This window comes from Rhyacophila brunnea, unplaced genomic scaffold (genome assembly GCF_057557595.1).
Source record: "Rhyacophila brunnea isolate RB1 unplaced genomic scaffold, BYU_Rbru_1.0 scaffold_24, whole genome shotgun sequence".
Taxonomy (NCBI): domain Eukaryota; kingdom Metazoa; phylum Arthropoda; class Insecta; order Trichoptera; family Rhyacophilidae; genus Rhyacophila; species Rhyacophila brunnea.
The window spans coordinates 9,028,528-9,053,824 of record NW_028232904.1 but is presented as its reverse complement, the minus strand read 5'-3'; the positions used below and the strand labels follow the sequence as shown (position 1 = coordinate 9,053,824).

The 25,297-nt window shown below is 37.5% G+C and overlaps 1 protein-coding gene across 2 annotated transcripts; it reads left to right on the top strand.

Moving 5' to 3' along the window:
* The first annotated feature begins 2,075 nt into the window (after nucleotides 1-2,075).
* Nucleotides 2,076-24,877, top strand: LOC147069004 (beta-catenin-like protein 1). 2 transcript variants are annotated; one of them, XM_085951541.1, is made up of 13 exons: nucleotides 2,076-2,195; nucleotides 2,325-2,540; nucleotides 4,728-4,874; nucleotides 6,111-6,242; nucleotides 11,854-12,013; nucleotides 15,123-15,214; nucleotides 18,446-18,577; nucleotides 18,851-18,999; nucleotides 20,006-20,181; nucleotides 20,288-20,466; nucleotides 21,899-22,103; nucleotides 24,506-24,617; nucleotides 24,715-24,840. In XM_085951541.1, the coding sequence occupies exons 1-12, from the start codon at nucleotides 2,166-2,168 to the stop codon at nucleotides 24,592-24,594; spliced, it is 1,707 nt and encodes a 568-aa protein (XP_085807667.1). In that variant the 5' UTR covers nucleotides 2,076-2,165; the 3' UTR covers nucleotides 24,595-24,617; nucleotides 24,715-24,840. The 2 variants fall into 2 exon arrangements, with proteins under 2 accessions (XP_085807667.1, XP_085807666.1); XM_085951540.1 differs by having other exon boundaries at nucleotides 24,506-24,877.
* Nucleotides 24,878-25,297: the final 420 nt, after the last annotated feature.

Genomic DNA, 25,297 nt, shown 5'->3' with positions numbered 1-25,297 from the left:
ATGTTCGCATCAATGTTTTGGTTGTGGCGGTACAACTATTCTCTGATACCTGCTGGTTGCAGCTCGACTGCAAGATGGCAGCGAACAGATTCAGCACACTGACAATTTTATTATTCGATCCATTTATTAAAATTCTATTGGCAATTTGGTAGACAGCAATGGTTTGCAATAACTGTTTTCTGCTATTCGCCTGAAAATAAAAGGATTACAATAACTAGTATATATAAATTGGTCACCTTGTATATAGCAGGAGCAGATGGAAATTGGAAACAGTGATACTGAAATTTAATATTACTGTACAGTGGAACCCCGATCTACCGTTCTCGCATAAATCGTTTTCCCGCACGGATCGTTCATTTTTGAAAGTCCCGCCAAACACCCATAAGAACAATGTTAAATAATCCCGTATTAACTGTTCCCAGATTTATTGTTTTTCTCGATCTATCGTTATATAATTATAAATTAATATTATGGTCCCGTCACAAATATTATCCCGAACCGTTTTTGTTGAATATTTTTCATTTTGCTTTCGTAGAATTGTTTATGATTAGAGACTATTACAGACCTTTCAGTCGCGTCGCTTTATTTGCACATGTCGGTCGACGTTCAGGCTTGCATCGGATCTCGTATCACGAATTTTTATAAGTCGCAACTAACATTCCCCCCATGACAATGGTACAAGTGGTAAATCATAACAAACAATAATAGCGCCTCTACACATGCATGGAATTATTGTCGGCAATTGTGCTTATTTTAAACTATCAGGATCTGACAGGTCGTATTGAAAATCGTGCTAACTGTCTCTCCAATCTCATTCTTCAAGAGTAAGCGAGACGCGAGGTGTCTGACGGGTCGTAGAAAATCGGAGCTCAAAATGAGTAGTTTTTGCCGGCATGTTCGCAACGATCGCTTTACTGCGCAGGCGCAGATAGAAAATAATCTTACTGTCGCATTGGAAATTCGGAATCTTCCAATCTTGCCAACTGTAGGATAATACATGTTTCCCCATACATTTTCTTACTGTGCACAGTACATCCATGCACGTGTAAACGGGGTATTAATCTTGTTTGATTTATGCACGCAATCTTGCCAACTGTAGGATAATACATATTTCCCCATACATTTTCTTACTGTGCACAGTACATCCATGCATGTGTAAACGGGGTATTACGGTTTATTCATTATGGAGTGAATATACTCCATGTTGAAAGGTAATCATAGATTTTTTTTTTAGTGTGGAATCCTTAGAATTTTAGATCATAAAATATAGGCCTCCACGGTGTGGAATTTGTATTAATAGATTTTTGTCTTTTCGAGAAATGGATGTTAGCCATATTTAATGAGATAGACGGTATATTACAAAATCAGCAATAGCTATGCTAGAAGGACTGCGTAGCTGTCAAACTGCCATTTTAATATCAATATTATTTTTAACTTACATTGTTTAATACCAAATAGGCAAGTAGTCCAAATATTTTACAGACAAGCTCGGAGTCTTGTACGTGAATCAAGCACGAGATTAATCGCTGCACATCTAAATTCGTTTCATTCTTGGCCAGATTTTGAAGATTCTGCAAGAAAATTATCTGTGTTTAACATCAAATTCTATAATAATTAAAATTATGTCACCAGAGAGAAACTGTTTTTCATGCCAAAGAAAAATTTACTTACAGAGAAAGCCACATGTCTTTCCTGGAGACTCCCAATCTCTAGTATTTGATAATTCCTTTCGATTGACATTTTTCATTATGCCATATGAACGCCCTGTACAAGACAACGAAATATTTTCATCTGCCAAAAACACACTAGAAACTTTTCAGAGGAATGGCGCCATCATGATAATAAATATAGTGATGCCACTTGTTAAAAATATTATTCGTTTCGTACCATGTATACCTACTACATAACGATTATTAAATTTGATTAATCGATGATACTAAAATACAGTACTGCAAAAAATCAAATTTTTTTCAAAATCATAACATTTAATTGTTAATAAATTATTTAATTTTTTTTATAATAATATTGAAAAACATTTTGTGCTTTTTTTAATTAAATGAAATAAAAATATAGGCAGTATGGCAATATCAATGTTATGTTTCTTGCTAACCGCGATTTGACAATTGAAATTTCATCCGATTAAACTATAGAAACGTTGATTAACCATGGATATTACTGAATTACTTGCTTTTAAGGTGATTATTTGATATGTAATCATTAACTGCTTGTCAAGTTTTATTTATTAATGTATCACTAATCTTGTGTTTCGTTTTTTAGGAATTTTGTAGGTTATGTTGAATTTTTGTTTTTGTTTTACTAAATAGCCCGCACAAACACCAAAGCGTCCTGACGAAGATGACGGAGACGACGATTCAGAGGACGAGACAGTCGTCGCGAAGAAGATGCGGAAGATCGCCAGAACAAAGGCCGACAGTATGGTGAAGCAAACGTTGATGTACCAAAACCTAACAGCAGAGCCGGCCATTACAGACATAGAGAGGGAACAAATCCTGCAGTTTGTTGAGAATGAAGAAACACAGGTTAATTTCATGAATATCAATTTCTACTCCTTGACACTATTGTACAAACAAAATAAAAATATTGGTGCAGTCACCGGATAATAACATCGTAGTATATTCTTGGGTTTTCACCGTGTCTCCTTCTTCCTTCTTTACTCGACCTTTCGGGCTCGTTGCAGAGGCCATTATCAAGAGATATGTTTTATGATGAAATGTAGTGTATGTATGTGAATGTAAACGTTGCTCTAAGAATGTCAAAATGAATCCGATTATCTAAGAGCAAACTTTGCTCAGAGTAATCTGTCAATCATTGCGACCGGGGATACTGGCTCGAATATTAGATTTTGCTGATAGTGCCGGAAGCCATGACGTTTTTAACCGTAATCCATCATCCCTATTGATATTTTCAGGGTTTCTGTGGATTTCAATGGCCTCCTTTACCAATCGTGCGAAATATCCTTTATTCCGACCCAATATCTTGGTCTCAAAGTCAAATTTGTGCCCTGTATCCATCGAGTGCTCGGCAATTGCCGACATCGTGTAATGTTTAAGTCGGTATGCTCTCTCGTGTTCACTCACACACGGTAAGACACGGTGAAAACCCAAGAATATACTACGATAAAAAACAACCGTGAAAGCCTCAAACATTATGGATAATAACATACTCACAGAAAGGACAATTTCCGTGCCGTATCCGAATGCTCTACCATTTGATTACCAGCGTAGTCAAGCAGGGTGAGAAAAATATGTATTGATATGAAATAATATGATGGTTATAGTGCCGCAGATGCCCGCTTGAGCTTTTATAATTTTTTTTTACGAAAACAGTTTATTCTATGTAGACAATTATATTAAATACCTTTTTCTGTCGGCGCAGATTTTTTTCGATCCAATAATTGTTAATTTAAAATTTGATATTTTCATACATTTCGATGCATCATTATCACACAATAACATTATGTTAGGTTAGGTTAGGTTAGGTTAGGTTAGGTTAGCACACAATAACATTATGTTAGGTCAGTGGTGCCCAACCTTTAGTCTATCTCGAGCAAATTAAGAATTTAAAAATTTTATGCGAGCCGCTCATAAGACGATGACCTTTTTTTGAAAAAATCAGCACAACAGGTAAAAAAAACACAATAATAATTACACTACTACTCTCCAACAAGATCTTGGCTACGTGTTAAAACTGTGAACTAACAAGCTCCTCCCATTTTTAACCGCACTTTGATTGAAGCGCTTTCTGGTTAGCGACGAGTTGTCCACGTGTTAAAACTGTGAATTAACAAGCTCCTCCTACTTTTAACCGCACTAGCGACTTCCGGTTATTGCCTAGATCTTCTTGTCAGACAGTACTGTTTATTACTATTGTGCATAGCAAGTATAATAATATGTGCAATCTTAAATGAAACAATTGTAGCAGCTCTTGATTTAGTTACGGACTACGTAAATATAGATTGTTGGGCAACTAATGTGGCTTTCAATTCTTTCACTTTAGATTTTCTTAAACTGCTGTTAATAGGATATTCACTACCATATTTTTTATGAATCGTTGTAAAATGTCGTTTTACGCTGCAATTTTTTTCAATAGCAACTGTTGAACCGCAAATAAAACAAATGTTCTTAAAATAAATAAAAAAATATTTCTCTTCCCAATCTTCTTTAAAATCAGAGCTACGGGTTGGGCACCGCTGTATTAGGTTGGGTTAGGTTAGGTTGGATTTGGTCTAAAAAGAAAGTTATAAATGCTCATGCGGGCATCTGCGGCAAACCATTTTATCAGTTATAGCTACCTTCAAAGGATCATCAAAACTAACCAGTAAAGGCAGTAATAAAATGAATGTTTAGAATATAAAAGATGTGGTGAGGAGCCCTTTGGTCGTCACTTAGTAACCGGAAGGCGAAGGTTGGACCGTCTGTCTGCCGGAGCTCCCGTGATGATTGTCATTTTCTATAATACAGAATAATAAAACTGTCGTTTGTAAATTATGTTAAAAGAACTCCGATTAAATAGTGAGAAACAGTATGTGATTGTCAGTTGATTATTACTGCGGTAATTGGCATGCGGCGCTCCCTCCACCTATGCGATGCTATGTTTGGCTAAAGTTTCCTTATGAAGCCGTTATAATATGTGTAATAAAAAATTATTCGTATCTAGTACTTATACGCGTGATGTTTTCATGAAAACTATATAATTTTTATTTTCAGGGTGACGTAATAGATGATACAGCTGTAAAAAAGTTAGTGTTGCTATTTGAAAAAAAATCGCTAAAGAACAGAGAAATGCGCATCAAATTCCCAGAGCAGCCCGACAAATTTATGGAAAGCGAAGTGGATCTACACCAATCGATACAGGTGTGAAATGTAGCAATTTTTTAGCAGTACGAGATCTATTCAAAAAGTATCCAGTCTTTCGGCGGGTGTAACACAATTACTCAAGTGAAGGTCTAAAATCCTAATCTCCTTCAAAATAGACTCCTTGGAATTGCATATATTTCCCCCAGTGGTCCATTTTTAGAAGCACTTCTGGAATTCCTGTTTGGGAATGAAGTATAGCTCGGCTGTCGTGTTCTGCATAATATCTTCAAGCGACACAGACTTTTAACAGATGCGGCTAATAATAGTCTGAAGTTTGCTGCAAATGAATTTGCAATACAAAACGATTATCAACTAATTTTAATCGTTATACAGTCGAACTTGGTTATTACGAGGAAGATGGGACCGACTGAATTTGCTCGTTATAAGCGGTATTCGTTGTATCAGAGAATAGGTATTTTTAAATGAGCATAAGAAAAAAAGTCGAAAATAAAAAATCTGAAAACCATCGTAAAAATCCCCGAAACAAGCATTGCCTTCATAAACTACAAAAGAAGTTGTTTATTGTAATGAACGCTGGAAGGTACCTACGGACTTCACAAACCTTGGATTTTTCAACCATGTGCGTGGATAATTTTTCATTATTGCCGGCGACTTAAGTAGTGTCATAAACGTAATCCGTCCCCGGCAGTATCCTGTCCGATTGGATTTTATTGCTTAGGGTCGAAATATTTTTAAACGATCGACACATTAACATTATTTTGACTCGCTATATCCGATAAGTTGCTCATTATAACAGTGAATAAATGTATGGAGAAAATCATAAACCAAATGTCAACAAATGTTTCCCTATTACATCCGAGATCTCGCTATGTCCGAGATCGTAATAACCGAGTTTGACTGTATTAATAACCTGTTGTCCACTGTATAGAAGACCACCTTGGCCGAATTGGTAAAGAGGATGTCTATGAAGTCGTAAAATCAAACTCACGGCTAGTTAAAATAAACGCGTGTTGTTTTTTCAATGTTTGATCCACTGCAATGACCAAATGCCATTGACAAGTGATTAACATCATTCTATGTAAAAAACTGTTAATATAACCTCCATTTTGTTGTCGTCCATATGCTCTACATATGAACGAACATTGTAATTTAATGTTTTTTCTTTCTCTTCCGATTTTCTTTTCTGAGATTTTCTTCCACATTTCTCAGGTTATGGCGTGTTCGCAATGCCTTATTGGTTTTATATTAATGCAATTTTCATTTGTCTTTCAGGACCTGAGTGTAATAGCAACTGTTCCCGATCTGTATCCAGTTCTGGTACAAATGAAGAGCGTACCTTCTTTGCTGGAGTTATTGTCACACGACAACACCGATATCTCCACCCAGATCGTTCATCTTATTCAGGTCAGATTTTATTAAGAATACGCTAATATTCGGCGGAGTCATTGATTCTTAAATTCACTTCACAACACTAGTTATCCATGAATTTTATATTATTATTTTCAAACTATCAGTAAACTGTTTTGGATTCCCTGACTAAAATTGTCTTCAAACCACTTTATGATTAGTAGCAGACTAAAAACTTATTTTCATAATAGCCACTGTGAATTTTATAAATATTTTAAGTTATTACATACCAGTCGGAAGCCAACAGCGGTGGAGTGAGGTTGTACAACTTCGCTTGCGTATTCGTGTCGCTACTCGCCTGGTTACTCGCGAACGGTTATAAATACGGGATACAACAAAAATAATATTGTTTGTAAATGAATTTGACAATAAACTCAACATGTGTGGTCCCATGTGATTTTGACAATCAGTGCCAGTGCTTGAGAAAAAGTGAAAAATATTTATTGTTGCACGGATAGTGCACTTTGTGCGGGGAGTGCGTCAAACGCTGTGAAGCGAGGGGTTGTCCACACTGTTTTTTGTTCACACTGTTGCGCGAATTCCAAGACCGCGTGAACGGCAAAAACAATAAAATGGAAAACACCACAATGGAAGTGAATGAAACCAAAAAATCGAAGAAGAAAAGAAACGATGATGAAGAGGAAGTGGTTGGAGAAAAAGAAGAAGAATGGCAGACGGTGACCTCTGGAAAAAAACCCAGAAGAGACTCTGGGGTCACTCCAAAGGGAAACCAAAACATCGTCATGATAGCGACGGGAAGTAAAATTCCATTAAAGTTAAAAATAGCGCAGATGCTGCATAAGGCAGGAGTAAAAGTACAGAAAATTTACAATAAAAATTTAAAGACGTACATCCAAGTAGAAGACGAAAAAGAAGCAGATAAAGTGAAACAAGCTGGAGAACTCAAAGATCTCGGTTTTGTGACCAAAGAGAATGACTCCTGCTCTTATGGAGTAATAAGAAAAGTCGATATTGATATGGACCTCCAAGAACTGCAAATGGAAATCAAAAGTGATGCAAAAGTAATCAACCTTAAGAGGTTGACAAGAAAAGGTGATACAGGAGAGCTGACAAAGACCTCGTCAGTCAGTATTAAATTTGGGGAGAAAATATTGCCGAGAACAATTTACATATATGGAGTCTCTTTTGCTGTAGAACCGTATGTATTCAGGGTTATGCAATGCTACAAATGCTGGCGATATGGACATATCGCGAACAATTGCGGACGTACAGTAGAAACGTGCCCTAAGTGTGGTGAAAACCACAAAACCTGCGAAAAAAATGAGGAAATTACGTGCATCAATTGCAAAGGTAACCACGCGGCAAACAGCCAAAAATGCCCAAAGTGGCAAGAGGAAAAGAATTGCAAAGAAGCAATGAAAAAAATGAACATACCTTTCAAGGAAGCAAAAAAAAATATATTAAATAATAGCTATGCTGACATATTAAAACAAAAAAAAATCGTAGGAAGAGATGAAAGCGAAACAATTCAAAAAACTAAGGAAATCAAAAAGAAAGAAGAAGCGGTGGTAGAAGCTTCAGGCTCAACAATAATAGCTACAGGTAGTGGCGTAAAGCCTACAAAAAATAAGAAAAATTCAAAGGGGAAGACAGAGGTTAACGCGATGGGAGAAATTATGAAAGTCTTGCTGAAAGGGGGAGACTGGCAGCAGATCATTAAACAACTAATAATTAAAGCAGTGGACTGGGTATGCAAACAATTCAAAGAAGGACACTTAAAGGAAATTCTAGGAGAGGTTCTGGAGCAAAATGGATAGTAAAAAACAAATTAGGATTTTACAATGGAATGCCAGAAGTATGAAGCAAAAAAAGGATGATATAGAACTCTACTTAATAAGACAAAAAATTTCAATAGCATTAATCTCAGAGACTTGGCTGAGGTCTGAATTAGACTATCTGAAATTCAATGATTACACGATGTATAGAAAAGACAGAGGGGATGGTTACGGAGGAATAGCGATTCTGGTGCATAAAACACTGGCGTCTAAAGAAAAGACCCTACAAGGCCTTCCAACTGAACTGGAGGCATGTCAAGTCGAAATCAGAGGGACACAAAAACTAAAAACAGTGACAGCAATATATTGTAAACCCAATGTTACCATTCGGAAAAACGCATGGAGCAGGCTCTTCGATCAAATGGGAGAGGGATCAATTATGGGTGGAGATTTCAATGCACACCACCCAATGTGGGATCATATACTTCGAGACGCAAGAGGAGAGGATGTCGCTGACGTATGCCTTGACTCTGACTTAGTAGCGATTAACAATGGACAAAGTACCAGGGTCGCCCCTCCAAATCAGAGAGGAGCGGCACCGGATATAACATTTATCTCCAACGAGCTGGTACTGGAAACCGATTGGAAAATAGACTCCGATACGATGGGCAGTGACCACTTACCCATTATCATCGAGTTTGTGGAAAATCAATGCCAAACAGAAATCATCCCAAGAAGAAATTACCCTAAAGCAAACTGGGAACAATATCGAGAAATAATCTCAAATGACATAGACAGACTTACAGAACCTACCAGAGATGCACAAGTAGAGTATGATAAATTGGAGGCAATATTGAATAATGGGGCAAATTCAAGCATTCCGAGACTCAAAGTATGCAGTCACCCAAACTTTAGACCAAAACCATGGTGGAACTCCGAAGTATCAAAGGCAATCGCTGAGAGAAGGCTTGCCTATACACGCTTCAAAAAAATCAGTTCCACAGAAAACTACCTAGAACTAAAGAAAAAGCAAGCCACGACTCGAAAAGTAATCCTAAAAGCCAAAAGAGAAAGTTGGAAAACATTTTGTGACTCCGTCAACTCGGAAACTTCCTACTCAGAAATGTGGAGAAAAATGAGTTGGATGAAGGGCAAATCGGGAAACAAATTCAATAATCAACTGGATGAAAGCATGGCGTCACTCCTCCTTCAACAACTAGCAAGTAAAAGTGACGAAATGAAGGAAGAAATCGCAGAACAGGAAACACATAATCCTAATGATACAATGAATGAAATTCTTACAGTGGCGGAACTAAGATCAGTAACCAAAAATAAAGACACTGCCCCCGGCATGGACGAAGTTTCATATTCCATGATCGCTCAGCTGCCAGAGATCGGAAAAAATAAACTAGTGGAGATATTCAACTTAATCATGGAAACCGGCAAAGTCCCTAGGCAATGGAAGGAAACGATGATTATCCCAATCTTAAAACCAGGGCGAGACCCTACCCTAGTGTCGTCAGTCAGACCAATTGCACTCATATCATGCATGTGCAAAACGTTCAACCAGATGATTGCAAGAAGAATCGAATGGTTTGCAGAGAAAAAACAACTTTTTCATCACAATACTACGGGATTCAGAAGGCAAAAGTCGACTCTGGAGAACATAGGCAACCTAGTACTAGACATCAATGCAGCACAGGTCAAAAACGAAGTAACCCTGACAACATTCCTGGACATCCAGGATGCGTATAATAATGTGCATGTGAAAGAAGTGTCAAGGGTGTTAAATGAATGGGGAATCGGTGGGAAGATCACTAAATATCTTAAGCAGTATTTAAATGAAAGAAAAATCACCATGTGCATTAATAATGAAAAGAAGAGTACGGTATGCTCAAGAGGCCTTCCGCAAGGAGACCCCCTGTCCCCATTACTATTCAACATTCTTACAACTGACATATTAAAGTTAATGACGAGGGTCAACATTGTACAATATGCAGATGATTTCGCACTTTTTTGTTCGGGAAAAAGAGTAGATGAATGTCAAAGGTTAATGCAGAAGAGTCTTGACGAAATGAAATTATTATTGGAAACGCGAGGCCTCAAAGTAGCTCCCAGCAAAACTAAGGTGGTTCTTTTTGCCAGAGGCAAGAGATAAAACCAGCTTAACTTAAAAATCGACGGCACTATAATAGAAAGAGTAGACACTTATAAATTTTTAGGTATGAACCTGGACTATAGACTAACGTGGAAGCATCATATTAGTCATTGCGCGAATAGCCTGACACAACCTCTGAACATACTCAAAGTACTCGCGGGAGGTGGGTGGGGCGTACACCCCATTCATATGAGAAGGTTATACACGGCACTCATTAGAAGCCGATTAGATTACGGGAGCATGTTTTACCACTCCGCCGCCGAAACTAATTCGGTGAGGCTAGACCGCATCCAGTCCAAAGCATTAAGAATATGTGGAGGATTTATCAGGACAACACCCATTCACGTGCTCCAAGCGGAACTCAGCGTACCTCCACTGAATGTCAGGAGATGGGCACTGGCTACCAAGACATGGATGAAGTGGAAATCTATAATAGATAACCCCATATTGGCAAAGGTGAAACTCCTATACGAGCTTGTTGAAAGCAATACATATTATGAGAAAAGAAAGCTCCCTCTACTGGTAGGAATCCTAAAAGCCACAGAAAGTTGGGAGGTATTAAATACAAAATGCCTAGGTATGTATTCGCTGAGGAGGCCAGTTGGTACCTACGACCTCAGCTCTGTTATCCAACTAGAGGTCAAAGGAATAGACAAACCAAAACGGAGCATAGTATCCGATAAAGGAAGAGAGCGTGTCGAAAAAATGCTGACAGAGAGGTACGCAGGATGGAGCCACCTTTATACAGATGGATCCAAAGATCAGAATAGAGCAGGAGCAGCTCTTGTGATACCAGAAGTAGGTATAAACAAGAGCTGGAAGCTAAACCCAGCAATACCAATAATGACGGCAGAACTCATCGCGATAAACGAAGCAATTAAATACACTTTAAGCGATGATTTCTCGGCGCAATCCGCTGTCATTTTAACAGACTCTAAAAGCGCTTTACAACATCTTGCCGCAGCAACTCGCTCACATAACAGTAAAGCCATAGCATACCACATCCTTGACCAGATCGACGCCAAGAAAAATAGAGGAGGAGATCTATGCCTTCAATGGATCCCATCGCACATGGGCATTGAGGGAAATGAAAGGGCAGATGAGCTGGCAAAGGTAGCCGGCCATTCAGGGGTACCATATCAGTGGATACCAGAAAACCTGGACTGGAATGAGGCTATAAAGAAAATGTGCCATAGTATGTGGATAGATTTTCACCATAGGGCATCATTAGAAAAGGGGAAATGGAGTAAGTCGATTCTACCAACACCACGAGAGGTGCCCTGGTTTGTAGAGTCTTCTTTGACGAGGAATGAGCTTAAGTTAATACTGAGGCTAAGAACAGGGCACACCATGGGCAAAAGATTTGATGTCCTCATGGGAAGAAGCGAATCGCAGCTCTGCGATGAATGTCATGTTTTAGAGGACATTGTACATATAGCACTGCAATGCCCCAAATATGAAGTTCACAGAGTACAGCTGCGAATTGCAGATATCTATGAGAATGTCGACGAATTGAAGGGTGTCCTGGCGGTGGGTAAGACGGAAGAGTTAGGCAAAATTGTAAAGTTATTTAACAGAATAGGAGTGAGGACCTGATCGACGGATCTCCTTCTAGAAGAGAAGAGGCGATATGACAGCGAGTCGCAGTCAAAGCCTCGGTAAAATCACAAAAAAAAAAAAAAAAAAAGTTATTACATACATATTTATATTGCAGGAATTAACAGATGTGGATATTTTGCACGAGAGTACAGAAGGTGCAGAGACACTAGTAGACGCATTACAAGAATGCCAGGCCATTCCTCTTCTTCTTCACAACCTCACCAGGCTAGATGAACTGGTTCAGGAAGAGAGAGATGGAGTGCACAATACTTTAGGTCAGTTCTATAAAATATTTTATCTTTTAGGCCATCCGCTCACGCTGAAACTAAAATATGACGAACTGGTTGGTGATGGAACTCATAAACTGGCCAGTGACTGATGCTTAGCATAGGGCGCTACCGAAACCTCAAACTGTCAAACTGATTGTCTTTCCTACTTCATTCTAAGCTTTTTCCGTAATATCTTTACGGGAATATTCTGGCAGCCTGTAATCATACAGGCAGGAGTATTTCTCAACATCTGCCACATATTTTAAATTAAAAATCGGTTCGCCCATCTTTAACTTTTGACATGTTATTGCGTGTTTAATTCTGTTCAGTGCTACCAATTTTGGTAAGAAAATATGATTTTTCATCAAAACTACTGATATTGGTACCACTGTTTTTATGGGTGACTGGAAACTGAGAGACTGGGGGACTAGAATGTCGTGTCTCTTTGGTTTCGGTCGCAGACGTTTTGAAACTGAGAGATTCCAGTCTTGCCGTCAGCGAGCCGCTATTGAAATACATTAGCTAGATACTGGAGTTTCAGTCTCGACTTTTTTGAGTATTCACGTGAGCGGGTGGCCTTAATGCTTATTATAATAATGCAGTTCTTTAAATGAACTGTTTGACAGGCATGCAGTGCTGCGAATGCTCCCAACATAAATAGATTTAACTAAAAACCATTTCGAATACGATATGGTTAACTTGTACCGGAATCAAAACATTCACACTATAACACAAATATAACTATAACTGACTATGGATGCACATAACATCATGTCAATCATTGTACATAGATTGGTAGCTAAATATACTGAAGTATGTATGTTTATTTACAATAAAGACGGTTTGCTTTGTGTCGAATATATATGTTTTATGTAAACTCTATGTGTCGTTAGTACGGAGTATTCTTGATTATGGGTCCATTATCTGGAGTCCTTATGAGGTTTCCTATACTCTTATTTTAGAGCGTGTTCAGAAGAAATTTCTTCGACATGTTTATTTTAATGTATATAAATATTTTCCTTTTGACAGTTTCTCAAACGAGTATTTTCCGACTAACTTTATTCAAGGCATTCTCTTGAAGCCGTAGGTCACTTCTGCTCTTGAAGCATTTTTCCCTGCTCTTACTTGGTATAGTTTCCAATCCTGATATTCTGGAGAATTTTAATTACATCCATGACCTACGTTGGGTGAAAGCTGTTTCCCCATGTCAGGCTCACCAGGCACCAATAGCGAGGGCTGTGCGGATGGTCAATGCACTCTTTAGAGATGTAGACATTTTTAATGATTCAATATGTATTTTGTTTTTAAAATCCTATTTTATTGTTTAATTTGTATTTTTCTTAAATTATTGTTGTTTTTTCTCTATTAATTTGATTTACCTGTACTTTATATTCTGTTTATGTCATGTTGTGAACGTATTGAATTAATAATTTGGAATGTGCTCATTGTGTCATTTTCAATAAATAAATAAAATAAATGAATAATAGTTTCAGAGGTGCACGCCTCTGTCTTGAAAAAAATGTTCACGCTCCAGTTCAATCCAACCAATTCACTTTAACTCTTCTGATCCTTTTTTTCTTTCTGGCTCATTGTGTGGTTGACTTTTGGCGAGTGGGTCTCATCATTGGAAAAAGTCAATGGATGCTACGCAATGATCTCAAATATGTGATGATAATGATACTAATAAATGTCATGAAACATAAAGTAGGTATAGTACTCTCTCAGTAATCCGCCACTCCAAAAACCAGACAAGTGTCCAATTAGTGAAAGCGGCGGATTAATAGTGCATACATACAAAATATGGTAAGAATTAAAACAGGTATTTCGTAAAAATAGTTCTTTTTGAGAAATTTGTACCAGAAAATTACGGTTTTATTTATAATCAAAATCAAGTACATACTAAATTATACATATTTATAAACTAAGTTTATAAACTATATATTAAACAGCAAATCACTTGACACAACCAGTTGTTCAGTGAGGCAGATATTCTTGAATGGCTGGATTCCTTGCTTTCCCTATGACCAAAAGCTTCAGTTTGTGTGTCCCGGTTGCATTGGAGCACGGCATAATTGTGATGCGGTCCTTGGGCACTTTCCTCCCTGGTGCATTACTTTCTCCGCGATGAACGTACGTTTTACGAAGGAGAAGTTTCCAAAATAAACCCGTCTCAGTCGCGTTGTATAGTACGCAGCGGACTACTGAATTTGAAAATCGAACACCGGCGAATTATAGCGCTTGATTTTGTGCTTTCTGATTATAGTAGTTGTCGGGTAATCGAGCGGCGGATTACTGAGAGTGTACCGTAATGATAAATTGTTTTGCTGACCCAAAATTACACAAACTATATATTACAATATATTAAATAATATTATTCAAATTGAGCATGTCATGAACTATGTCTATCTTAGGCAACAAATCTCTATCGACAGTTATTTTAGATGTGATTGCTCGCAGAACTAAACTAACATGAAGCTTATTTGGAAAGTATATTCAAAAGTGACCTTCCATTGTGCCTAAAGCGTAAAATGTTCAACCAGTGTGTGCTACCAGTACTCGTGTGTGCATTGTGGACCCTTAATTTAAGACTAATCCAAAAACTAAGAGTAGGGCAATGTAGTATGGAAACCAGAAAAAAAAACCGATCGATAAACGGGCAGATAAGAGTATAGTGATAGATGTTGCCGAAATGATGAAATGGCAACGGTCGTGATAAATGGTACCCAAGGGGCATTAAAGAACTACAGGACCGTCCTGTAACTCATTGGATCAATGAACTCGCCAAGTTCGCCTGATGTAAGTAGAGTATATTATGCTTCATAACTTTGCACTCCGGGTCTAGGATGAAAATGATTTAATATATTATTCTAAAAATATATTTTTTACATTTATTATTTGTCTATTCATTTATTACTAGGTTCATTTTAATTCAAGTAAATATCAGTTGATCTAATTTTATGCGCGTTAATCAGGCTAAGAGGCGTATCAGTATAGTAAGGAGTGCAAAGTTATAAAAAGTGGACAGAACTAGGGGAGGTCTTCGTCCGGCAGTAGATTGACTCTGGCTGATGACGATGAGGATAACCGTTAATTATGTAAATTTAAATTTCCGCAGGTATCATCGAGAATATAACCGAATTCAGACCTGAACTGTGTGTGGAAGTTGCGAAACTCGGCTTCATGCAATGGCTTCTCAAGAGACTTAAGGTCGGTACTATCAGAAATATCAATGACAAATACTTTCAATGTTCACAACAAGTTATTCTTTTGATGCCGGCTTCTATCAGACTATCTTGCAGTACACCTCCCTATCCTAGGCATATTGTATCAGATCCCCAACACCTTGGACATTGAACCACTTATGTAGGTTGCATAACCAGGAAAATCTTCTATTTACCTAGTCTTCTGCTGCCCTCTACCTTTCCCTAAATTATACTGCTCATTGCGGAAAATACATCCAAAGTATGCAGTGTTTCTGCACTTGATCATAGAGCTACCTATATATTTTCTCCATCAACAGTGATCCATATTTTATATATCGTCACCGTTCAGGCAAAAGTCACCAACCCTGAAAATGGCAGTTTTGAGTTGAGTATGTCACCCGAAGCGTAAAATTATGTTATTTAAGATGCAAAACTCACCACGGTACATTAGTTAGTAAAATTTTGCTTAAATCCGAATTATTTGTTTTTCACTAAATGACTTTCGATAAAATCTTAACAAGCAAAAGTCATTATAGGTGAATAGACATTATTGACTATATAAAAAAAATAAATCCTTCGTTATAAATATACAAGCAAAAGTCACTATACTATGGATGGTGAGTTTTACTGATCCTTCTTTTGGCTAACATTGTTCAGATTATTAACAAGCAAAAGTCACCAAACCATAATTGAGCTACCTTGCCTCCTTCAAAACCTTCCAGATGTTTTAATTAGCATCAAAAAGTAAAATTACCTTAAAGAAATTATTAAGAATACATGAGAAAATAATTTAATGTAGATAAAACCTTAAAAACATTAAAATCTGATTTTTCCTGCATTTTCAAACTTTCAAATTGCGATATCTCAAAACTATGTTTTTAGGGTTGGTGACTTTTGCCTGAACGGTGACGATATAATCTCAATACCAAATCGGCTCAATTTTATTGCATTCTGAAGACACCATAGATGCCAAAGTAAATAGACTAGAGTGCGAAAAGTTTAAGTTTATGTGCGGTGGCTTGAAGAACTAGAATCCCCTCCTCTCGCGTTTCAGTATTCATTCCCCTCACCTTGAACGCATTTGATGTTTCTTATAAGTGCGCGGTATCAGTCATTTAGACGTGTTAATAATGGCAAAAGTTTTGAAAAGCAACAGCAGGAAGATTATAAGTTATTTATTTATTTATAAAAAAAGAGTATTACGGCATTACAGCGATTGGCCAATGCGCCATAATACATAATAAATACAAATATATAAAAATATCTTAATTACAAATAACAACTAATATAACAAGAAAGTGGAAAAGACAGCATGTGTAAATATTAAAGAAATATGATAATATATACAATATGATAATATATATCTCCTACTGTGAAGAATAAAAACAACAAAATAAGCTCATTCGGCCCTTCTTACAATGTTATCGAAAGAATTGTCGATTTGACAGGTATAAAACACACTTGAAATTTTAATATTGCCATATAAAATTTATCCTAAATTATTCAGAAAAAATATATATCACTGTATTTGAAATTTGCGAAATATATACCTATTTAAGGAAGTGGGAAATAATATCTTCCAATCCTGGCAATACTCTCACAATACTTCGAAATCGAAAACAATACGAGCGCCGCCGCGAAGCATCACGTTAAACTTTTCAGTCTCTATGTACTTACTGTAGCCCTACCACTATATCATGGCTACAGGCGTGTTAAAGTCCCCCGCTTAAGTCTTAAGAACTGCATACAGCGCCATACAATCGTAGCCAAGATATAATGATTCAACTATAAACCAGAGAAAGTTTTATGTATAACAAGTCTTGATGGCAATTTCAGAACATTTCCAGTGTCCTTGAATTGGCAGATATAGAAAATGTTCTATGGATTGAGAGTATTGCATTGTCCAAGCGTCACGGGATTTTTATCTGTGCAACTTTGGCAAATAAATTTCTTACCATACAAGTGTGAATCTTGCTACATATGAATCAGCTGCTGGTTTAATCGTTAGCCTAAGTAGTTCTTTTTTCAGCTGCACTTTCTGCACTGTAGTGGAAGTATCTGTCTCCCAAACTGTTAGTGATGGTTCGATTCTCATGTCTATTTCTGTTTCCGTATAAGAAAGTGCAATGCACACTGAAATTTGACTCGACACGAACATGAGCATAAATCGTAACCGCCTGCAATGTTGCAAGTCTCTCCAATGCCCACAACACCGACAGTGATATGTCATTGTACATCCGACAAAGAATCTGTGATTTGTATCGATGGAAATTCATTCATTATCAGTTAAAAATATGCGAATGTGTAGTGTTCCAATTATGTGAAGGATATTACTGATCTTGAAATGTCATTTCATTATGATGAACCACCATTGTTATTTTTGCTCTCCCTAGTGATCTGACACTGACAGGCCCTCTGTAGTTGCTCGCTAATAATTGTGTACCAGAGTGGAGCGCAACTTACGCGCTATAAAATAGTATGGACTCTATGCGTGGTAGGGTGGACTTTTTGTACTACAGACAAGCGACATTCATTCTATGTACTTTAAGATATATTTTCAACCAAACATGTTGCAATCACGCTGTGTGTGGCGGTAGTCACATGTATTTTGTGTCATCATCATCATTTATGGCACTACAACCCTTGGTAGGTCTTGGCCTCCTTCTAAAATTTCCTCCATCCTGGACGATCTAGCGCTGACACTCTCCAATTGCTTTGACTGAGCATTTTTAAATCTCCCGTGGCACAGTCCAGCCATCTCAATTTTGGCCGTCCAGGTCTTCTCTTGCCATCGGGGATTGCGTACATAGCCCGCCTCGCCGGTATGTCCTCCAGCATTCTATGCATACGGCCGATCCACCGCAATCTCTGCATTTTCATATGCCGTGTGATCTTTTCGCCCCTATAAAGTGTGTATAGCTCCTCATTATAACTTGACCTCCAAATGCCACTTTCTTGAACAGCTCCAAAGATTCTTCCCAAAACTATACTCTCAAAGATATCCATATTACACTCGTCCTGTTTGCTGAGTGCCCAGTATTCTCATCCGTATGTCAATAGGTACCGGACGCAGGAGAGTTTTATATTATAAGGTTGTTTATGTATTTTGTGTATTCCAACAACAACATCGACAAATACGACATGTACAAGACGAGTTTTTATGTGCAACTTGGCTAAGGGTTGTAGAGCCAATAATACAAATAGTTAACTGTGTATTTTTATGTGTTTGGAACAGGTTAAAGCTCCATTTGATGCCAATAAATTGTATGCAAGTGAAATCCTATCAATATTGGTTCAAGACTGCACAGAAAACAGACTTCTTCTCGGAGACTTGGATGGAATTGATGTTCTCCTTCAGCAACTTGCCGTAAGTATCTGAGGACTAATTAGCGCCTGTTAATTCGAAGCTTTTGTTTTAATTTTTTTATATAATTTTACCGAGGTTTTAACTGTGACCTTCTGTCATATCGCCTCTTCTCCTCTGAGTGAGGGTCCGTTGCTCAGGCCGTGAAAGAATCTTTAGTCAGTAAAAGCATCATGAAATGAAGACGTTTGAAATCACTAATATATGCAATTGTGTTGAAAGGTTTTGTGATTGACAGTTTGGCACATAAAACTATAAGTGTATCTTTGAATGCAGTTTTACAAACGCCACGACCCGAGCAACAGTGAAGAACAGGAGATGATGGAGAACATGTTCAACTGTTTGTGTTCGGCTCTGATGCAGGCTTCCAACCGGGACCGCTTTCTCCGAGGAGAGGGGTTACAGCTGATGAATCTAATGTTGAGGTGAGTTTTCAATGATTTTTTTTTATTGCTTTTACCGTCCGGTGTGAATCTTAACTGTTTTCTGTGGGCATGACAATCAGATGTTAGTTATCACAACCCATTGGACACATTCTCTATAGCGTTTCCCAAATTTTCTCATATTATATTCTATCAGCTATCAAGTCAGTCAAAAATATTGATGATTTTTACTTAATAATTTTATTAACAATTGAATAATATACGATAGTTCTACCAGCAGACCGTAACACTCAGGGAACACAAAAATAAGGGAAGTATGTTGCCTTCTAGGTGAGGCTGTAAGAAGGTATAATTCTTGTGTCAAGAAATATGGGATATTTAAACACATATTATTTTCAATATTTACATCTGTGTGATATCATTAAAGTTTATTATGTAAACGAAACGTGCATTCAATGTTGATAATATTTGAGGACCATCAGCGTGCTTTGTGTTTCTTGTGTTTTATAGCCGTAAAATAATAAACCTAATCTGGCTCAAAGCCTTGGTGAAGACTGGCTCTCACATTGCTATCTTATTAATCTGTTCTGTGACGCTACTTCAAAACACACGAAATGTCACATACTGGTGAAAAACCATTTACATAAATGCAATGCTTGTTCTTATACAAGCGAAACACGATATGAAGATTTAAAAACACATAAAATGACACATACCAGAGCAAATAAGCAGAGATGTTTGTTCGCTTACATGCATAAAACTTCTTCCCCGCAAAATTATAACCTACAAAAACGGTAGCCTAGCGTCCGCTTGTCTTCCAGCGCCCCGCTCTCGAGTCATCCAGTGCCTGCGTAGGGACCAGTAGTGCCCACTTTGGATTCTCGATCAATCAACATGAATTTGATCCAGCTGACAGATTCGAATACAAACCAACAGATTTAGAATCAGAGATTTTATCCACTATAGTAGGGGTGCCAAGTCACCATCATAACCATAGCTATCGGCTTCTGTATTGCGATAGTAACCATGTAATATGTTTTGATTTTAGAGAAAAAAAGCTGTCCCGGAATGGTTCCCTGAAAGTGTTGGATCACGCCATGTCCGGTCCTGACGGAAAAGACAACTGCAACAAGTTTGTGGATATCCTGGGACTCCGCACCATATTCCCACTCTTTATGAAGACACCCAAGAGGAAGAGGGTCCTTACGACAGATCAGCACGAAGGTAATTATATTAATGAAAGAACTTGTATCATAACATGTTTTAAAACGGTTGGTTGTACCTACCAAATTCAGTGCTGTCGATAACGATATATGTTTTTAAATTCCAGAGCATGTAATATCCATCATATCATCTATGCTGAGGAATACGCAAGGCTCTCAGAGACAAAGACTGCTGACAAAGTTCACCGAGAATGATCTTGAGAAGGTGGACAGACTTCTGGAATTGCATTTCAAATATCTGGACAAAGTCGATAAGATAGAGCAAGAAATTGAAAAGGGGAAACAGGTAAGAATACCATCTCTTTTTTCACTGAAGAATAAGCTTCACTGCAGATATTAGAGCAGGTCATTTAATGCGATTTGGGTACCACTGTATGACTGCATCCATGGCCCCCACAACCTGAAGTGGGCCCTTAAGCTAGGATCTCTGGCAGGCCCCTACCTATCTTTAAGGTTAAAGTCAGTATTACGTACTACATTAATGTTTTTCAAATTGTTTCAGGTCAAATTAAGGGTACCTATTCAGTGTATTATAAGTGATTTTTTTCTATTTTTAATTCATCCACTTTAATATGGAGCTGTCGAGTATCGACACACAATAATCATAAATTACATCGCACAATCATATAATTGAAAATGTTAATGGTCATGAAGTATAATAGTCGCAGGTGACTTTTTTTTACTAATAAAGCAAATTTGTGATGTGTTTTTATCTAACTAATCTGGTCTACCCGCCACACCGGGCCCCCAGACTAGAGTCAGCCCATGACTGCATCTCTACAACTGTTATCCGTTTTCCAAGCGATTTGACCACCCCATTGCTATATCATCGTTTTCGCAATACCATCATGCCACATACTCTCGTCTGCTTCATCCATTGGTATATTTTTTGGTCTTTTTGTCCGTGTGGCGCCTGGGTTTCGAAGACAAAGGTTTATTAACTTCACATTTCTACTACTTATGACATTCCAGTATTAATTTCAGACTTATTCAATAAGTTAATTACATACATGATAATATTTGCAGATATTGTCAAAATAAGCCTCAAATACTTAATTCTAATTCAAATACTAATACTAAATTCGACTTCAATTTGACATCTCGCGCAAATATCAAAACAGACTTTTTAATATAAAATTTAGCTCTATAACATGCGGGAAATCTTCAATATCATGTAGGCAGCCAAAAACAACAGTTTCAAGATGAATAATTATCATGTACGTAAAAGGTTATGTAAACAAAGCAACAGAATAAATCAAGCCTCCATTTTGTTTTTATGGCTGCCAATAAAAGAAAATAATAAATTTGTTACCAATATAACCACACGTGCAATACTTTGATAAAATTGATCTGCCTTCATGACTCCTAATACGGAATGCGTATAAGACTCTTTCTTATCGAGAGTCCAAATTCTTTGCCTAACAGAATTAGGAGTAACATATTTTAATGTCAACAAGCAGCAAATTCAAATCCGTGTCCCCTGAATTTAAAGTGGGCATTCTGTCAAATATGTACTCCACTTTTGATTTTATAACATGCATATTATTAAGCGTTCAATATTTCGGTTTTATTATTTTTTTTTGCCATTGCATACACATTGGATACAATCACAAACTTTCATTGAAGAAAAAGTGTGACCCAAATAGGAAGATAGCAGAGATAAAGCTTCTCCACTGTGGGCAGAAAGATATTTCTACTGATTTAACTTTCCATTTCAGGCAGAAGACGACACGCCAGAGTCAGAGGAAGACGCCCTGTACATGAAACGTCTCTCGGGCGGCCTCTTTACTCTTCAACTGGTGGACCATGTGATGCTGGAGGTGTGTGCGTCAGGGGCCGGTGCTCAGCCTATCAAACAAAGGGTGCAGAGGGTACTGGCTTTAAGGGGAGGCTCGCTCAAGACTGTACGACACGTCATGAGAGGTAAGACACCTCCAACTGAGTAAATTAATAAAAATTTGTTACCATTTTCGCAATTAACCCTCTGGCTTTTTTTAACACTACAACAGGCGATGAGGCCCAACGACTGTAGTGTAATCAGTAATATAAGTGAAACAATCACAAACACCCAGAATTTGAGAAAATAACAAAAATATATTGTAACCTCACCGGGAATTAAACCAGGAGCCCCTGTATGAAAGGCCAGCGCCTTACACACTGGACTACGAGGGTCACTCTAAGCTTACTCTTACCAACGCAGTGACCCTGGGCTCGTGAATTGATTTGTGTCCAATCTTAAAACTGGGGGTTTTTTTTTGTACACTACTGGTCAAATTATTTCAGAGGATGAGAAATGTGTGAGAATATAAGTGTTAAAAAGGCAATATATTTTTTATCCAACACTGTATGAGTCACAAACCCAACTCTGGCGATTTTTCCCATATCACAAAAAAACGGTTTTCACTTCATACCTACTACGTAAACCTATATAATTTTATTTTCTTATCATATTCCCCGACCATGTCCGATCCTAATAGGATCATATGGGCCTCCACAGAATAGAGGTTTGTATCACCAGATTTTGTTTTTTACGAGAAATGGATGTCAGCCACTTGCTCAACCTATTAGGTCCATACCCTGACTCACACACAAATTGAAAAACAATATGTGTACTTGCCAGACCCAGGATTCGAACCTGGGATCCACAGCGTGATAGTCCAACGCTTAAGCCGCGCGGCCACCATAGGTATCTTATCATATTTACTGGCATAAAACAGTTATGACAAATACCCCAATTTCTAAGGAAATGCCATTATAAAGAGGGTTTTAAAAATGTCCACAGCGAGTCAACATATGTTATGTTTTTAAACGACTATTTTCGACAACGAATCAAATTGAAAGTTAAAAAATTGCCTTTATAATATTCACTGAAGCATGTGTAGCATTCAAATTATCAAATTATTTTATTTATTCAACATGTTACGGGTTTGTTAAGGTTGTACCTCAGTTGAGGCACGGTCTAAAAAGATCGTAGCTAGGCGATGCGCTGATTGCGGGTCGCGGGTGCAAATGATACATGCCAAACGAAATATAATTTGTCATATAAATCCTACATACGTCCATTTTATGTTCTGTTTATTGTTCTATTAGTAACAATAATAATATATTCATTGACATGTTTTCTTTTTAAAGTAAATGGGTAACGTTTTTAGTCATCTTTACACGATTTAAGAATTAATACGCCCGTCTCCATCACGAAACAAAGTGACGTGCTTCCAGCTCGACGTTCTCTCTCAGAATGCGAGCAAGTCCAAAATTTCGTTGCGCCTGTAGTTGAAAATTATTTGCCGTTTCACTGATGTATCACCTTAACCCTAAGCCAGATTTTCTCAAAATAAAGTCATAATAAAATCAAAATCGAGAACTTTATTATTTAGCTCTTCCGGCAAAAAGAATTTACCCAGGTATTTAACAAATTCCGATCTGGACCAATGGTCGGGAGCCCCTTTTCGCCTCGAGTTTTTTCCAACCAATTTTTTCACCAATCAAAATCAACAAATTCAACTTGCACTCTCTCTTTCTCGTGCCCGCCAATTTTATCGATTTCAAAATTATAGTATTATTCCGACCATGTCCGATCCTAATAAGATCAATCTCCAGAGTGGTCGTTTGTATTAACAGATTTTGTTTTTACAAGAAATGGATGTCAGCCACTTGCTCAACCTATTAGGTCCATACTCTGACTCATACACAAATTGAAAAACAATGTGTACTTGCCAGATCCAGGATTCGAACCTGGGGCCCACGAGGCTATAGGCCGACGCTTAAGCCGCGCGGTCATCGTCAGTATTATGGACATACTATAATATACCAGTGGCAAAGGGTGGAGGTGGGCTGTGGAAATCCAATATAAATAGTGCACACCAAACTTTGTCAGACATACTTATTTGTTTTCCAATTGAACTAAGAATACAAATTTCATTGCAGATGGTGTTGGTTGACTGACAAAGTTTAGTGTGCACTATTTATGTACACCACTGTTATATACGGACTGAAAATTATAGGATAAATACTATAATTATTGTAGTACGGTTGGCTACACTGTACATATTATGTACAAAAAGCCAGCACATTAATTTCAAGCAAATGTGGTACAATATTCTGGTGTTTCTTTGAGAAATTTGAATCTGTTTGTGGTATTAAAAAAGTTAGATTAACACGTATGGTCAAATGCGTATTTTTGAAGCTAGATGCATATTTTAAAAAATGCTAGATCTAGCAAGTAAACCACCAATGCTGCATGTGGATAACGTTTCATCATATCCTATATTGTAGAATCAACCGGACATGTATTTACTCACCATTCCGTTAATTTTGCTTTATAGAATACGCCGGCAATCTGGGAGACGCCGGGAATCCAGAATGGAGACAGCAAGAACAACAGCACATTCTTCAGATGGTGGATAAATTCTAATTCTAAATTCAATAATATCTCAACCCGAGAGAAAATGTGGGTTTATCGAAAAATGAAACTATTTCGGTCAAGACAAAAAAAAAATCCTTACAATCACTACCCTAAACAATAATTAATTTTTTGCCTAAAATATTGTTTTTCGCTTAAGAAACTTCTCTCGGGTACAGGATAAAATATATAAATAGTGTACTGTCTTTAATAGGTATTAAATCATTTGACCCCCCCCCCCCCCCCCAAGTGTTCAAAAACTCTTATTATAAATAAACTTCAATTAAGTTTTTCAAAGTGCCTTTTATTTTACCATGATTCATTTAATAATAATATATAATTTATATATTTCATAATTCTATCTATACAACATTTTTACAAAAGACAATAGAGAATAAACCTACACTGTTCATTTTATACAGACAATTTTTTAGAGAAACATAAATTAAAAAAATGCTGACTGTGTTCGATCTGAGCTACTACCTTATAAGTGCTAGACCAAACATAACCACTTGTGGCTGTGACCGATGGCAACCACACACTGAGGACTGCATTTTTAATATAGGTTAAATGGGACATTTGCCATGTCAAATACATGCGACTTACTTCGGCAGTCCTCAGTTGTCGATACGGCTGATCTCTCATGCAGATATATCTACCGTGCCTAAACACGCACTGTTATGATGCAAGATGTGAATATACGGCTGATCTGTCA

What these genes read in the sequence shown, in the direction of transcription:
- LOC147069004 (XM_085951540.1), top strand. Translation starts at nt 2,166, where the DNA reads ATGGATATTACTGAATTACTTGCTTTTAAG. An exon ending in ATCTACACCAATCGATACAG is followed by an intron (nt 4,875 to 6,110) that starts GTGTGAAATGTA and finishes TTTGTCTTTCAG; the next exon opens with GACCTGAGTGTAATAGCAAC. An exon ending in AAATTGAAAAGGGGAAACAG is followed by an intron (nt 20,467 to 21,898) that starts GTAAGAATACCA and finishes TTTCCATTTCAG; the next exon opens with GCAGAAGACGACACGCCAGA.